General features: G+C 32.8%; 3 protein-coding genes across 7 annotated transcripts; 1 reads left to right on the plus strand and 2 right to left on the minus strand.

The window, feature by feature from the left end:
* Nucleotides 1-1,400: 1,400 nt before the first annotated feature.
* LOC123899844 (putative receptor-like protein kinase At1g80870) lies at nt 1,401-3,930 on the plus strand. Its single transcript, XM_045951083.1, has one exon. The coding sequence runs from the start codon at nt 1,513-1,515 to the stop codon at nt 3,835-3,837; it is 2,325 nt and encodes a 774-aa protein (XP_045807039.1). The 5' UTR covers nt 1,401-1,512; the 3' UTR covers nt 3,838-3,930.
* Nucleotides 3,931-4,939: 1,009 nt separating this feature from the next.
* On the minus strand, nt 4,940-10,014 carry LOC123899845 (protein NRT1/ PTR FAMILY 1.2-like). Of its 4 annotated transcripts, XM_045951087.1 has the most exons (11): nt 9,744-9,956; nt 9,444-9,661; nt 8,765-8,947; nt 8,400-8,551; nt 7,184-8,021; nt 6,982-7,053; nt 6,307-6,378; nt 6,029-6,094; nt 5,675-5,740; nt 5,519-5,569; nt 4,940-5,378 (listed from the first exon to the last, which is right to left on the minus strand). In XM_045951087.1, the coding sequence occupies exons 1-11, from the start codon at nt 9,844-9,846 to the stop codon at nt 5,244-5,246; spliced, it is 1,956 nt and encodes a 651-aa protein (XP_045807043.1). In that variant the 5' UTR covers nt 9,847-9,956; the 3' UTR covers nt 4,940-5,243. The 4 variants fall into 4 exon arrangements, with proteins under 4 accessions (XP_045807043.1, XP_045807042.1, XP_045807040.1 ...); XM_045951084.1 differs by having other exon boundaries at nt 4,941-5,378; nt 8,400-8,947; nt 9,744-10,014; XM_045951086.1 differs by lacking the exon at nt 6,307-6,378 and having other exon boundaries at nt 8,400-8,947; nt 9,744-9,910.
* Nucleotides 10,015-12,160: 2,146 nt separating this feature from the next.
* On the minus strand, nt 12,161-16,043 carry LOC123899852 (5-formyltetrahydrofolate cyclo-ligase, mitochondrial-like). Of its 2 annotated transcripts, none has more exons than XM_045951096.1 (8): nt 15,760-16,043; nt 15,537-15,677; nt 13,866-14,015; nt 13,275-13,316; nt 13,157-13,202; nt 12,912-12,982; nt 12,700-12,826; nt 12,161-12,605 (listed from the first exon to the last, which is right to left on the minus strand). In XM_045951096.1, the coding sequence occupies exons 1-8, from the start codon at nt 15,977-15,979 to the stop codon at nt 12,575-12,577; spliced, it is 828 nt and encodes a 275-aa protein (XP_045807052.1). In that variant the 5' UTR covers nt 15,980-16,043; the 3' UTR covers nt 12,161-12,574. The 2 variants fall into 2 exon arrangements, with proteins under 2 accessions (XP_045807052.1, XP_045807053.1); XM_045951097.1 differs by having other exon boundaries at nt 12,161-12,598; nt 15,760-16,036.
* Nucleotides 16,044-16,486: the final 443 nt, after the last annotated feature.

The raw sequence follows: 16,486 nt of genomic DNA on the forward strand, positions 1-16,486 counted from the left end.
CTCGATGGTTTTGATGAGAACATGAAGCTTTTGCTCCCGCAATCGTCCTTTATACATATGTGTATATCATTCATAGCTTTGTCGTTTGGAAAAAAAAAGTTATATATATATATATATATATATATATATATATATATATATAAATTATTTGAGCATTTATTAGGATGAGATGACACATTCATTTTTCTCTTATTCTTTTTTGGAAAAATAAATATGAATCAAAATTCCTGTCATTTGATAAAAAAGAGTAATTCATAAAAGTCGAATTATTTAGAGTAATTTATATATTCAACTATGACCCCTAACAATAGCTTAGTAATAAGGATCACCTAATCAAAGCTTTAATATAGTGAGTGATGCATTGTGAGTGCAACATGGGACCGGAGCAGCAATGTGAGAATGATGGAGTACAAGAAATTATTGCATGATTTTTTGTCGAAAAAAAAGAGGAAATTATTGGCATATATCCAACCATGTGAACCTATATGCTTGCTAGTGTGAAGTGTGAACCTTCTTTGGTCAAAAATTTCAAACAAGATAGAGTTAATTAAAAAATGGACAGTATCCATAGATTCCTACATTACCCAAGTCATAGAGCATAAGACAAAATTAACTGCACAGAAGACCTCACATTTCCTTTTACTTTAATATTCTCTCACTAACACAATATATGTCGTTTTGGCAATTTTACACATATTAAGAAATATAATTAATATTGTATGGAAAAGAGAGATTATGAGTTAATTTACAAAATTGTCCTTCATTTATGGTATGGAAAAAATAAATTGAAGAATTGAAAGAAGAGAGGGTAATAAATAATTAAGGGTATAATAGAAAAAATAGCATTAAATACTTCATTGGTAATATAAAGTGACATATATTGTGGTACAAAATTTTTCCCCAAAGTGACATATATTGTGGTACGAAGGGAGTACCAATTTTCTACGGCCGTTATCGATAACTAATCTCCGTCGAATAACCTATTGGGCACATAAGTTGTGTTCTCTCCTTTCAATCGAATTTTCTTCATACATATGATATGAGTCATGAATCGAACCCTGACTACATGAGGACCAAAACTCTTACCACTTCGTTAACCGATACATGTCCATCTATGTCCATCTATTATGTTAATGTATGCTTGTCTCTTTTTTTTTTTTGACAGAATATTAATGTATAGTTTGTCAGTTCAGTTTTCACAATATCAGTGTAATAAGTAGTAGTCCAAGACTTTGCCATCAAAACTTTCTCTTTAGTCAAAAGTACATTGGGTTGGGTTTGGGTCCATCCCTCTCTTTCCTTTTTCTAATCCTCACTTACTTTCCCAATTGCCAATCTTAATCTCATCCCATTAAACATTATTATTATATTATATTTATATAAAATAAATAAGTTAGAATAATAGGAGGAGGTGTTGGAAAGCATAAATCAAGGAAAAGAAGAAGTTATGAATAGTAGAATACAGCTCCTCCTCTAAGTAATGATTATCTAATTGTAAAGCAACCACTTTGGATGCCCAAATTCATTAAACTAACACAAAAAAGTTATGAAAAATTACAATCCCCATTTTCTTCATTACTTGCTCAACCTGTGATCAATATTCATTCATTCATTCATTCATTCATTCACAAAATGCCTTCAAGACAAATACCTTCTACAACAAGTTCCAATTTTTTCACCAAACCCAAGTTCATATTCATAGCACTCACCATTTCAGCTTCTGTTGTGATTTTCTTCTCAATCCTTTACTTCCTTTACCATCTTTGGCATTCTCTTGTACACAGAGCCAAGACCATCCCTTTTGATGCTAGTGCTCCTTTGAAGCTCCAAAGATTCTCCTACAAAGACTTAAAGCTAGCCACCAATGCCTTTGACACTTCCAATATCATTGGCAAAGGTGGTTCTGGTACTGTTTTCAAGGGTCTACTTAAAGATGGAAAATTTATTGCCATCAAACGCTTGGACTCATTGTCTTTGCAATCAGAGAGAGAGTTTCAAAATGAGTTGCAGATTCTTGGAGGGTTGAGATCACCCTTTTTGGTGACCCTTTTGGGCTATTGTGTTGAAAAGAATAAGAGAATTTTGGTGTATGAGTATATGCCTAACACAAGCTTGCAAGATTCACTCTTTGGTGATGAGTGTTTTGGTTTGAGTTGGGAAAGAAGGTTTTGCATAATAATGGATGTTGCTAGAGCATTGGAGTTTTTGCACCTTGGATGTGATCCACCTGTGATTCATGGTGATATTAAGCCAAGCAATGTGTTGCTTGATGCTGAGTACCGCGGGAAGATCTCGGATTTTGGTTTGTCAAGGATTAAGGTGGAGGGTGAATTTGGAGCTGACTTGTTTAGCCAGGATTTGGGGAAGAGTCAAGATCTTTGGAAAAGCCAAGACCTTTCAGGTAATTTGACTGCAGAAACTCCTGTAATTGGCACTCCTGTTGAGAGTGTTAGTGAAGTTGATTTTGCTCTTGCTTTGCAAGCTTCTTCTTCATCCAAAAATAGTAAGACTTGTTTAAATGTTAAAGCTTTGAACTTGAACTCTTTGAATTATAATGCCAATATTGTTGGTGAAAGTGAAAGTAGGACTAGTGTAAATACAAAGGGTAAGGAAATTTCAAGTTTGGATATAGGAGGAGGAAGGGATGATTGGAATAATAATAATAATATGTTTGTTCCTTATGATGATGAGTTTTATAGCACTGATTATAGTAAGGAGTTGGCTGTTAATAATGCTTCTTGTTTGGTTGATGATGAGAAGGACAATGGGAAACAATGGGGAAAAGATTGGTGGTGGAAACAAGATGGAAGTGGTGAGTTATGTAGTAAAGACTATGTCATGGAGTGGATTGGAAGTCAGATTTGTCCATCAAATGCTGATTGGGATGATGGTATTGATAGTACTAAGAACAACAACATTCAGGAGAAATCAGAGTTGGAAAATTCAAGTCCAATAGGTAAAACCAGTGATGCAATTGCAAATGGACCACAATTACAGGTATCTGTGATGGAAGATGCAGATAATGGAGTTGTTGATATGAAAGAACTGAAGGGAAAGAAAAGCCACAAGATGAAGAATAGGAAGATGCAAGAGTGGTGGAAAGAAGAACATCTTGCTGAATTAAGCAAGAAGAATTCCAACAAGCTGAAAAGTCTTCAAACTAAATGGAAGAAAGGATTGAAACTGATGCCTCATTTTGGTTTGGGTAGAAGGTTCTATCTTTGCCGACGTAATAAGAACTATGGAGAGGAAGGACATCATGAGTGTGAACAAAATGGTGAGTTTAGCTTCAGAAGAGGTTGGAGGAAAAAAAGCACGCGTTCGATTGGAAGTGACATGTGGAGTGGAGATCTTTTCAGCCGCGAACTCAGCAGCACAACTAGTATGAGAGGTACACTGTGTTATGTAGCACCGGAATATGGAGGGTGCGGATTCTTAATGGAGAAAGCTGATATATACAGTTTTGGAGTTTTGATTCTTGTAATTGTGTCAGGTAGAAGACCATTACATGTTCTTGCATCTCCTATGAAGCTAGAGAAAGCTAACTTAATTAGCTGGTGTAGACACTTGGCTCAAGCTGGTGGCAGTAACATTTTAGAACTAGTTGATGAAAAATTGAAACAAGATGATTACAACAAGGAACAAGCAAGCATGTGTATCAACTTGGCACTCACTTGTTTACAGAAAATTCCAGAGATGAGGCCAGATATTGGAGACATTGTTAAGATTTTAAAGGGGGAGATGGAACTTCCACCACTTCCATTTGAGTTCTCTCCTTCTCCACCTTCCAGATTATACAGCAGATCAAGGAGAAAACAAAAGACCAATGTAGAATAGATTTTTGTAATGTTAAATGTTTCTTGGCATTAACTACCTTGTTTATTTGTTTTATATTTCTTAAGAAAATGAATCTATATGTTACATATTTAATTAATGCAGTAGTTCAGCTGAATCAAGCTTCTGAATGTTGAGTCATTCTCCAAAGCAATTAAGTATAAACAATTCTTATATCTCATTTTGGCTTGTTCAAAAAAAAATATAAACAATTCTTATTGATGAAAGAACACGGAGCTAAGCTAGCACAAAGATTCATTTTTGCAACAATGGTTGGTCTATTTTAGGATATCCAATCCAACAACTAAGTTGGTTTTTGGTTAACAAAACAAATTAAATCTAACACCTAAAATGGGGCTTGAAATTGGCTGATATTGACTGTAACATGTTGTATGTTTTATTTATTTACACGTGTAGTTATGGATGGACCACAGAAACACTAGTCATAATCAAAGACTAAAGTAAGTCACTATAAAACAGCAGTGCTTGTTCTGTTCCTTAGTAAAATACATGCCATAATCCCCACTGGTATATTTTTCTTTTTCCATATTTTTGCATGACATAAAATCATCTAGTTGTCTTCATCTTCACCATTTCTTGAAGAGGACAAAGTCATTACAAATGCCACCTAATCCAAAAAAAAAAAAAACCTGTGTAAATTAAAATATATTTTGAAGATATCTCAACATCTATGATCAAACAATCATTCAACAATTCACTCTTTATGTCAGTTCAACTATTGCAGTTACCATAGACAAAATTAAAGCCAACTGTATAAGAAATATACAGAAAGGAACGCCTAGAAAAATAGCAACCAAGAAGAACAATGATCTGCAGAAAAACTGGCAACAAAGGGGTCTACCACAATGTTGTTTGACCAAGTGAGCACCACCGACGTACAAGCAATGGCGTTTGTGTGAACATTGTTCTCCTACTCGTGTTGATGGCGTCTGAACAATGATTTAGTAAATAGTGCTTTTCTGATGCACAACAATGTTTCTGTCACGTGAGCAATAGTAGTCAAAGGTCAGCAACCACGGAGAGGAAAAAATATGGGCAATAAACCGCAATGTAGGCGGAAAAAAAGGAACAAAACTGCAATGACAACAACTAAGGTTTATGTTTCGGAAGCAAGACCCCCAAAACTGGAAACTCGTGATACCATGTAGAAAATATTTCTGATTGTATTTCAATGTTATGAAAATAGGACAAGCATTAATTTGCTCAAATAGAATCTTGATTAATAATTACAAAAAACTTATTTACGCCACTTATTTACAACACTCTATTAGTTCGTTAATCTATTTACACCACTTATTACAAGCCTTTAATAGGTAACGGCAAAGACATATGCCTTTATTTTTGTACCAGGTCAAACTTGAGTCGTGCAAAACCTAACTCGCTTCAACTCATTTCCACGCCTCCCTGCAAATATTCAGCTCCATTTGTGCTTCCAACATGTTGTGTGCAGGACAAAGGCTTGACATAGGGACTAAGCACAACCCTCTAGTCCTCAAGTTCTTTCCCTTATTCGCTTTTGCAGTCTGATTATTATTTTCAAAAAATGATTAATCAATTAATTTAATTGATATCATTACAAATAATTATACTTCTATGTGAAATTTCTAATTTCACTTCTCTATGAAATTTGACTTCATAGATAAGTGAAATTAGAAAAGAATACCTGGTTTGGAATTGGAGCACCCTTTCTTTTTAGGCCAGTGTCATCCAACAGCTAGATGGGAATAAAAAGAAGAAAGTATATTCAATAATACTATATTCTATAGTTCTACTAGCACATACAGTCCAACAAAATAAATTAATAAATAAGAAACATGACCTCAATTTGACCATGAAGAAACTTGATGTATCCAATGGCTTCAGACAATACAGAAGCCGTGTCAGTCTGCAAAAGTGAACCACATATCAGTTCACAATTCACAACACATCAAAGCTCTCATCTTTCTTTTTTTAATGTTAAAAGTGATTTTTTTTTATCATGTTATAGGTACGAAGTTTCCAATATCGACAAAAGTGAAATTCTAATTAACGACAAAAGAGGTACACATAACTTGAATCATGAAAGGCTACTTTGAAAACCAAATTAACACAAACAATGGTTTATGATATTGAATTGTGCTTAATTGTGTAAAATAATGATAATAATGGAGTGATTAATTAGTTTCACAATTACCCTTCCAAATGGGGAAACTAGCTGGTGAAGTGCTGTTATTCTATCACCTAGCTTCTCCTTCCTCACCTGATTCATTCAGATTCATATATAATATAATTAGTATATACTTCTGAAGTTACCTATAATTAAGGATATATAAGAATTTCATTTGCTTTAATTAATTTCTCTCTTCCAAAAAAATAATTAAGACAATCAAGAAAGACAACAAACAACAAAACATACACATATATACAAGAGAGAAATTATAGAAAAGAGGGAGAAAGTTAATTTTATATAACCTTTAGAGGTGGTTGGCTTGAAGATGGCTGAACCTTGGCCGTCTTATTAATTCCAACAGTAGAGCTATTACACTATAGAGAAAAGGATCAAATAGATAAAATTAATTTCAATAGCATATACATGACTTATATTGATAAATAATAGGTCAAATGTATCTTGCGGCCCTTTAAGTTAATGTTTGTAACAAATTAGTCCTTTAAGTTTTTTTTTTTTTTGTAACAAATTGGTTTTTAAGTCATTAAATATCTGTAACATTACCCTTTTTCATGCAACTCCGTTAAAAAGTGTTTATGTAGCTGTTTAAATGTTTAATGTTGAGGTGGCAGGTCTGAATAGTACATATGACATGACACCAAACATGATTACTTGCGCATGTTTTCTTCTTCTATCTGAATTCAAACCCAATTTGACAGATACAAACTTCATGAACAAACATTATAAATTTAGTAGTAATTGATTTCGTTTCAAACAGTGACAGGATAATACACCTATGAACCATAGTAGTTTTGAGAGCAATGAATTTAGCCATGTCACCTCAGCATTATACGGTCATAGTTTCTAACAAGTATAATTAAGACAATCAAGAAAGACAGCAAAACTTACACATATATACAAGTAAGAGAGAAATTACAGAATAGAAAAGAAGGGGAGAGTTTAATTTGTGATTAGTTAACCTTTAGAGGTGGTTGGCTTGAAGATGGATGAACCCTAGCCTTCTTATTAACTTCAACACTAGAACTATTACACTAGAGATAAACACCAAAGAGATAGATAAAATTACTTTGAATAGCATATACACATGACTTATATTAATAGAAGTTGAGAAACATAATAATTAGCAAGAACCTATATATATATTATGACCAATCTTTTTACCTTAGATACTTCATCAACTGTAGGTCCATAAGCCCAACTGCATACTAGATAATACAGTAAATTAAGAGCACTAAATCCGGCTATAACCCAATAGTACTTGTCAAAACGACCCTGGTTAATATTATCTGATATCCATCCTTCTTTTTCTCCTCTCGAAGTGACGTTTTCTATAGTGATGAATACAAAAGAAGATACCAAATTTCCTGCAACCATTCCCAATCCAGAAAGGGAAGCAGCAACACTAGACATAGTCCTCGGAAACTCCGTGTAATAAAACTCATTTTGGCCTATGCCATTGAATGCTTCAGCTATACCACCCAAACAAAGTTGAGGTGCAAGCCACAATGCAGACATTTTCAACACTCCATGAGTATCATTCAGATATCCTTCCTTGATTGCTTTCTTTCTCCTTATAGTCTCAAAAGTTGCTGCAGTTACCAAGTGCAGAAAAGATACCAACAATCCAATTCCCATTCTTCTCTTTGCACTGATTCTAATTGGTTTCCCTCTGATCTTTGATGCTAGAGGAATAAGAATGCGATTGTAGGGAACTATCCATATAAATAATGCAGCTACCATGATAACACTAAAAGATCCTGCTGGTACTTCAAAGTTTGAGGTGATATGTCTGTCTAAGGATTTAGCTTGAAGCAATCCAAATGATCCTCCAATGTTAAGGGACATCATGATCCCTGTAGACCACAATGGAATAACTCTAACAATGGCTTTTAGTTCTTCTACTTGATCTACGGTGCAGAGTCTCCATGGATTTATTGCTGAACCATCAGGGGCTATAACTTGCCCATGTTCCTTAATGACACAAGCTTTATTCAGAAACCTGAAAATGAAAAGCATAAGCTGATGAAATCAAATATTTAATCCGAGAAATGATTTTGCTACAAGCAAATTAAGACGACTTCTGCAATAACTTTTTAAGTTGCTAACACAATTCAATATGTGGTTAATTATATTCCGGTGATGGTTAATGAATATATCAGGTGTCAAAACTCATTTATAGCACAACTTCATTAGCCAAGAATTTGGACGTGGATAACCATAATTTTCGGGTGTTTAACTACATGAAAATTTTGCACACCTAAAAAATTGTGGCTAATCACGATCAAATTCATAGTTAATGAAGTTACGTTGAGGGTTAATGAGTTTTGACACATGGTATAAGCTAAAAAGATGGTATTTGTAATTTGATTCTATATACCTTAGTTTATCAGTTGGAACAACAAGATCCGAGTCCTTGTTGTGATGATAAAATTTAGGTGAGTTCTTCGGTGGTAATGAAAGTTTTCTGTTCTTATAGGCAGCAACAGTTACTTGTGCAAAACCAGTGAACAAGCTGGTTCTTCTTGTAACCTTGACATAAAGAGGAGAAGCAAGAAAGAATAAGAGGGTAGACAAAAGCATGAGTGCTGCTGGAACACCAAAACCAATTTTCCAACCAAGATGATCTTGGATATAAACAATTCCAGTGAGAGCTATTATGACAGAAATAGTTGTGAAAGCATAATACCAACTGAAGAATATTTCCAAGATCCTATGGTTATTCGGATTATCTTTCCTATTTACTTGGTCTGCACCAAATGCTATGGAACATGAACGACCACCATTTCCAATTGACATGAGACTAAATGCAGAGAGTAACATTGTCATTTGCCCTTTTGTTGCTGATTTACAGCCTTCAGTTAGATGGCTGCAAGCTGGAGGCCGTGCCGCTGGGATCATGGCTGTTAACCACAACAGTGTCATTCCCTATAACACAAAGAGAAGCATTGTTACCAAGTTTGATGGAACTGTTTTCCTTTGTATGATTGTTTTCTTTCATACAAGGGAATCTATTACTACTATCTCAAGTCTCAACATCTAATTTTGAATCATAAAAAGGAATCCAAGTAGACTTGAACAGAATTTCATTCATCCATCCACTAATAATTACTTTATCAGATGAACATAATCTATCTGTTTAGATAAACAACTTAATTTGCAGCTAATATTGTAAGTGCTTATCATGATAAGTGCTTATGTATAAGTTATTTCTATAACAAAGATAAAATAAAGTTAAATTGTTTTCATATAATCTATAAGATGTTTTCATAAGCTATCTTAGAGAGCATATGAAAATAAGCTGAAAACGGCTTATGAACATGTCATAAGTTGTTTTTATAAGTTGTCTAAAAAGCCTCACAAGTGCTTATGTCAGTAAATAAGTTCAAATAAGTCAATACAAACACAGAACATCCATGCATACCAAGAAACTGACAGCAGAACCTAATCCAACACCTAGGAATCGACCCAAATAAGGATCTGCAACAAAAGCACCAACAATAGGCGTGAAATTGCTAGCTGCAGAGAACAAGAGAAGTATCTGTGTAGCTTGTCCTAGATGAAGCTTGTAACTTCCCATCAAATACAATATCATGTTGGACAAAAGTCCCAAACTTGCCATTCTAGCAAGTGCCTCATTTGCTGCAAAAGAAAAATAATCACATCAACAACAAAACCATATTATACAACACAAAATTCAAGCTCATTCAAATAGAAAATATACCAATGATGAAAGGCATGGTGATAAGACCAGCCTTGCATCTTTTAGGTTGTTGAGAAACCATTTCATCAGCATCAACAGAACAAAGTAGAGCTTCCTTTTCCATTTTTTGATAGGTATCTTCCTAATGCAAAAGGAGAGTGAAGTGATGATATAAGAGTATTTTAGTTTATTTTTTTCCTTCGAGAGAAAAGAAGAAGAGTATTTTAGTATCTCAAAACGTCTAACTGCTCCGGTAACAACTATGTCAATAACACTCAGCGTTTGATCCGCTAAAAAATGGAGGACTGAACTGAACAACTTTTGTTGTATCCTGTTTGATTTGAAACTGGTTATGAGACTCAACAAATTAAGTAACAATGGACAGTTTTTTATCCCTCACTAAACCACATGACAACTTTTTGTCCACAGTACAACTATAAAAAACACGAAAATATCCCTTTTATTTTTGAATATAAAAATATTATCGTTTTATATCTCTCCGGTATAGTTTTGTCATGTCCTGTATTATCTTGTTTTGTCTTGTATTGTTCGGTTCTTGTTGTTTTATGAGTCAAACGAACTGGTGCACATGTACTAAGCTAAGCCCCCTAAGGCCTAAGCGGTATTAAGAAAAATAAAGTAGTAATCTTAATGGGTCCATTTTGGATGGGAAACTTCCTAAAATACTATATTACTAATGTGTTTAATTTAAGATTACTTTGCTTGCTTCTAAATATAAACAGTTGTATATTTTATTCTTATTAAGAAAAACTAGTCCCACACACGTGCGATGCACGGGTATTATGCAGTATTTTATATTGTAATATTGAAAAATTATTTGTATAAATTGAAACAATAAGTATTATGAAAATTATAATAATAACATCAATAACAACAAAATAATAATAATAAAAAAAAAAATGATGTAAATATAAGATAGATAATAAAGATGCGTTTATACATTTCGAAAAGATTACAATGAATCCTATTGCATCTACCAAAATAAGTTGGTAATCCATAAATTGTCATGTCGCTATGAAAATAGTTTGTGGTGATACTCATACACTGTGCATTTGATTCTTAATTGGACACTATAATTCAATATATAATATAAAAGATTAATTATTGCGTATAATTTAGTAAAACCTATTATTATTAGTTGAGTGGGTGTATAATGAAAAGTCATAGGTATATAAATGTAGGCATATGAAAAGTGTATAGAGATGACAATGATGTAAGTAGAAGTGATGTGACATTATTGAGTGGTTTAATTAGATATAAGTGACTGACGTGGATTAGGGTTAGATTAGTGGTTGCACAACTATCTAGGAATTATATATATATATATATATATATATATATATATATATATATATATATATATATATATATATATATATATATATATATATATTTATACATTTAAAAAACTTATTTATACATCACATTTGAAGTAACTCTGGTATCTTCTTCATTAACATTGATTATCAATATCTTTAACTCATTCTTCAAAATAACTATGGAAATGATAACATATAATTGACCATGGAACAATCGATGTTGAAACACAAGTTTTTATTTATATTATAAATCTCATTGGAGGATTCTGAGTTTGATAAACTACTTCATTATCTCTTACCAAAAAACTACTGTATTATCGAAGTTGACATTTATATTAATTTGAAACTTATTGGAGCAAAGATAAACCAACTTAACTGATCATACTCAAATATCGAATATGATAAAAATCATACAGGGCATAACAACCATTAGTAAAATTTATTTTATCTATTTTTTTTTTACTAACATTAGAAAGTAGTCATGACAATTGACCAACTCCTTATATTTATAAAGATTGAACAAAAGATTATTAGCAAAAACATTAACTTTTTTGAAAAAAAAAAGACAATAAAATACACAAAATAAAAAAATGAACAAAAAAATTTAAAATGAATAATAGCCCAAAATAATAATAATAATGATAATAATAATAATAATAATAATAATAATAATTACAATTAGTACCCCACATTAAATGGATGTAAGTGAATGATGTGGCTAAATGAAAGGTTTTCATTGGTTTGTGGATTAGGGTTTAGATAGACAATTCCACAACTATCTAGGATTTATATATATATATATATATATTACTAGTGTAGTTAATGTGTCCATTTTATGTGTAAATGTACCTAAAATATTTTATAAATTTGTATATCATTAATCTTAACTTTTTATATTCCAAAACACTTGGTGATATTAATTAAGGGTAAAAAGAGCTAGTAATGATATCATTTTGCTCAAAAAAAAATAAAATAATGATATCATTATCATTGATGAGTTAAGAGACGCTAAAAAGAGCTAGTAAGTTCATGAGCTCAAACTTTAGAAACTAAAGTAACTAGCTAATTTAATAACATTTACCCAAAAAAATGTAAAAATTTAGAGAATACAAAATTATATCATTGTATGTCTAAAATTGTGAAGATATCTGAACATATATGACCAAACAAGCATTCAACAATTCACTCTTTATGCCAGTTCAACTTCAACTGTTGCAGTGGCCATAGACAAAATTAAAGCTAACAACGTAAATAAAAATACAATTGAATATGCAATATATTTTCTAGTTTTTACAAATATTTCTAACAAATCACTAATTTAGTAGGGGTACCACTTAATTTTTAACGTGTCAAGACCCCGCATTAAACATTTTATTTGCTTAATTGGTTGCTCTTTTTACTTGTTACACAAAAAGCTCCGGATCCAACCCTTCATTAGCGCCAAATACTTAATGAACCATAAAATTTTATTGAAGATGATACATAATCCATTGAAAGGGTTCAGCATCAGCTTCAAGTCCAGCTCAGATATCCATTCTGGAATCTGACACTTGGTTAAAATGATAAAAAATATATATATAAACAATAATAATTGATCGAACTCAATATGACAAAAAAATGAGTATGTTCAGTGATACCTGTTGAAGGCAGCAGAACTGATGGGAATTACACCTTCTGGAGATACAAGAGCATCAACTAGAACATCAGTTGAAGTAACTGGTATCACACCATCATCTAGTATTTGTTGTGAATATGAGAGTGCAACTGCAAATCCAAATTGCGTTATAGTGATACAATTGTAGGTTTTATTCAACCGAATATATATTAACTAGAAGGAGGAAATGAATACCAAGCAACGGCTGCTTCCAATTCCGAGTCTCTGCAAGGTCCTGATAATTTTTCAAGAAGGTATCGTAGTAACTGTAGAAATGGGAATATTAACTGTTAACAATCCTTGGACTATGAAGGAAAACCTTTTCTGTGAAATTAACAAGACGAGACATCATTTGAGTTTGGAAACCATTAACTGGTTACATAATATACTAATGGAAAACCTAATGCTTTCGTCTGGATGCTAGAAATATAGAAGCATACCCTCCACCACGGCCTAAACGTCGTCCAGATTTGTCAAATGCCAACCCTTGGGAAATATTATTGATTAGCTATATGTAAGATTAGACATCAATAATCAAATAAGATATGAGAAGCTTACCAGGTAAAAGCAAAATATCAACTGGTTCATTCGCCTGCAAAACTGCACCAAATAGATCTTTCAGAAGGTTGTTGTTGGCCAATCAGAACAGAAGGTTGTTGATATTGGCCAATCAGAATAAGTATAAAAATACACTAGACGGAGGTCAACACTACAAGAATCAGAAAAATAACAGTAATTGCACAAAAGTAGCCATGAAAGGGAGTAGGACATCGATGTACATAACTTGTACCTGATCTTGTGGAAGCAGCTTTATATAAGTTATACCATTCTGACTGGCTTCATTATTTCGTTATCTTTTTTTAAAATTAAAAAAAAAAAAAACTTTTAGATTAGAAACCCTGATTAGGATTTTCATATTATCTGTGAAATTATGTCATGTAAGATTCAACAAAATTAGCTTCATGTGATGTAATTATGACTTGATAATGGCGGCATTTTGAAGAAGATTCAAATTTGAATTTGGAGGTTAAGCACACTTTTTTTGGAACTTTGCTACATCTTTGACAGCTAAATATTCAAGCAGTGAGATTGCGTGTTTGGCAGTAAATGAAAACAAAAAACCCAACAATGAAAGAGAGAGACAAGTACCATCTTCACGTGCATTTCCATCAGCATCGACAGGATCTGGTTCTAAGATGTTCATTGAGTTTGCAACAAGATCATCAATACGTGATACGTTAAGCATCCTCATGTTACTATTTTTATCCTCCACCCGTGGTACATATAGTTTTTTACCACCTGCATTTGGTCATCAGATTGTCTTGATAAATAAAATTCATATACTACAAGATTTTATTTTGGAGGCAGGGAATAAATATTGTTTGACACATGACAGGCTTCTAAGAACAAGCAAAGAAAATATGTAAATTTTTTTTAAAAAAATTTACCCAAAGCATTACTCTTATGAAGGTATGCTTGCTGTAGGATTTACCATGACTTTTAATTTGTAGGTGCAATATTCATTCGTATAAATTTGGAATATTAAAAACATAATATACAACTTTTGAAAATTAAAAGTATAATATTAATATATAACATAATTGCTCTCTACAACTTATCATTTATGAAAACAGCCATCTCTCTTACGATTTCACATCAGATTCACGATGATATTTATAATAGAAAAAAGTTCTTTCAATTGTTGCAGTTGTTCCTGAATCCCTGATTGTATCAAACCATACATCTATGAAATAGAATCCAGTAAAATATATGTATAAATATCATGAGCTACCTAATCGAGGACAGGATATAGTTGTTCTATAATCATATTATATTATATTATTGAATTTAAGTCCGTGTTGAGAAATAGGATTTGCGACCTATGTAGCATTGACAGTACAGATTGAAGAGGTACTCGGTGTGTTGACATGTGTCAGTGTCAAACACAAACAAGACATGTTAGTATAGTGTCTGGTGTCCGTGCCTCTGTCCATGCTTCATAGTTCACTGCTGCCTACCTCTAATTTGTATACTAGAATTAGTCACAATACCATCACACAGTGTCTCTCACGTCAATCTTTTGTTATAATATATGTATAGTATACTAATTGAGAACGGTTAAAATTTCAGTTGGGCATCCCTTACACCTGTTGCCTTACATCTCTCTTTGCTTACCAAACGGCCCCTAACTTCTGCTCAGATTATCTCTAACCGGTATAGCCATATGCCAGCCATTGGATATGAATTGTAGATTGATCCAACTGCCAAGATTTAGCTAGACAGCGCAGAGTATTTGATTAAATGTCACGAGGAAATATAACTAACATAGTTTTCAAAAAACTTCAACAATAATCATGTATACAGCATTCTGTTTTTTGTCTTCAATACAAAAATTAAAAACTTTGATAGCTTGTATGTCTACAATACAAACAAGTGGAGACCATCTCCATTCTTCAAAGAAATGACAGATTCCATTAAATGCGGATCACGGAAAATAGTGGTTTGTTCAAACTCTGCTATGCTAGTATGCTACAAAGCATACAATGCTAACGGTGTTACAAGAACCTCTATTTGACAAACACTGTGTACTCTCTAAATAGCATATTGCAGAACAAAAGTGATTTGGTCAAATTCCACTATGCTTACGGCTACAACCGCTATTCGACAACATTGATATAATTTAAAGTTGTTGTTGTCATTAATAATTCCTCAAACAATTTTCTCTTATATATTAGACACTTGTGTAGGATCAAGATTCTAACTTCCCCAAAAGTATAATTTATTAACAAAAAATACAAAATCAATTGTTAAACGACATACCACTGGGTGGAGGCTGCAAAATTTGTAATAAGAGTTTGAAAGTATCAACTTCTCGTAAAGCACTACAACTAATGTATGCGCATAGCCTAAGGCTTGATTTGAACCACGGAGCTCCCAAAATTATGTCTTGAATAGCATTGTCTGAACAAAAAGCAAATAAACCAAATTTGTTTGTAGGAATAAAAAAACAACAGTAAAAGAAGGAAAGAAGATTAAAATGTACCTTGTTGAGACCTGAGGGAGGGGTGGATGGCCTTGAGGGTTTTTCTGACCTGAGTTCGAAGAATTCGTTTCTGTTTGAAAATGGAATCCAGGTCATCACGGTTGTTGGTGTTGTCGTTGTTACAGTTAGTTGACATCCTCAGCAGACGATTTGGTTGCCACAATTGTCCACTAATTACCACACCTTTCGCGGCTGCTCTTGTATACCACTGTGTCATCATAACTCTGTCTTCACATCCATTTTTTCGTTCTTTTATTATTGATATATAAATATGGTGAGGGGTCTATTTGGTAAAAATAGTGCATAGCTCATAAGCAAGCTTATAACGGATGAGGTTACATCGAATAGCTTATAAGCTAGCTGGTTGAATTTGTAATATTTAGTAAAATTAGTGGATGAACTAGCTTATAAATATGAAATGACATTAAAAATATGTTATCTTTTCAAGTAAGATGGCAGGGGTAAAATTGAGAGAGAAAAATGATAAGCTATAAGCTTGAGGGCCAGTCTGGATTGGCTTATTTTTCAGCTTATGTAAATAAATAAGATTTCATGTTAATTCATAAGTTCTAACTAACAAAAGTTGCATCTTCATAAGTTGTGTTTTCATAAACTCTCTTGACAAGCTTATGAATATTACATAAAAGCTTATTTCCTTGCAAAAGCTATTTTACATAATCTCAAAAATAAACCAAACCAAACGGACGTCTATAAGCTTTAAGCTATA

The sequence above is a fragment of the Trifolium pratense genome, linkage group LG7, assembly GCF_020283565.1.
Source record: "Trifolium pratense cultivar HEN17-A07 linkage group LG7, ARS_RC_1.1, whole genome shotgun sequence".
NCBI lineage: Eukaryota > Viridiplantae > Streptophyta > Magnoliopsida > Fabales > Fabaceae > Trifolium > Trifolium pratense.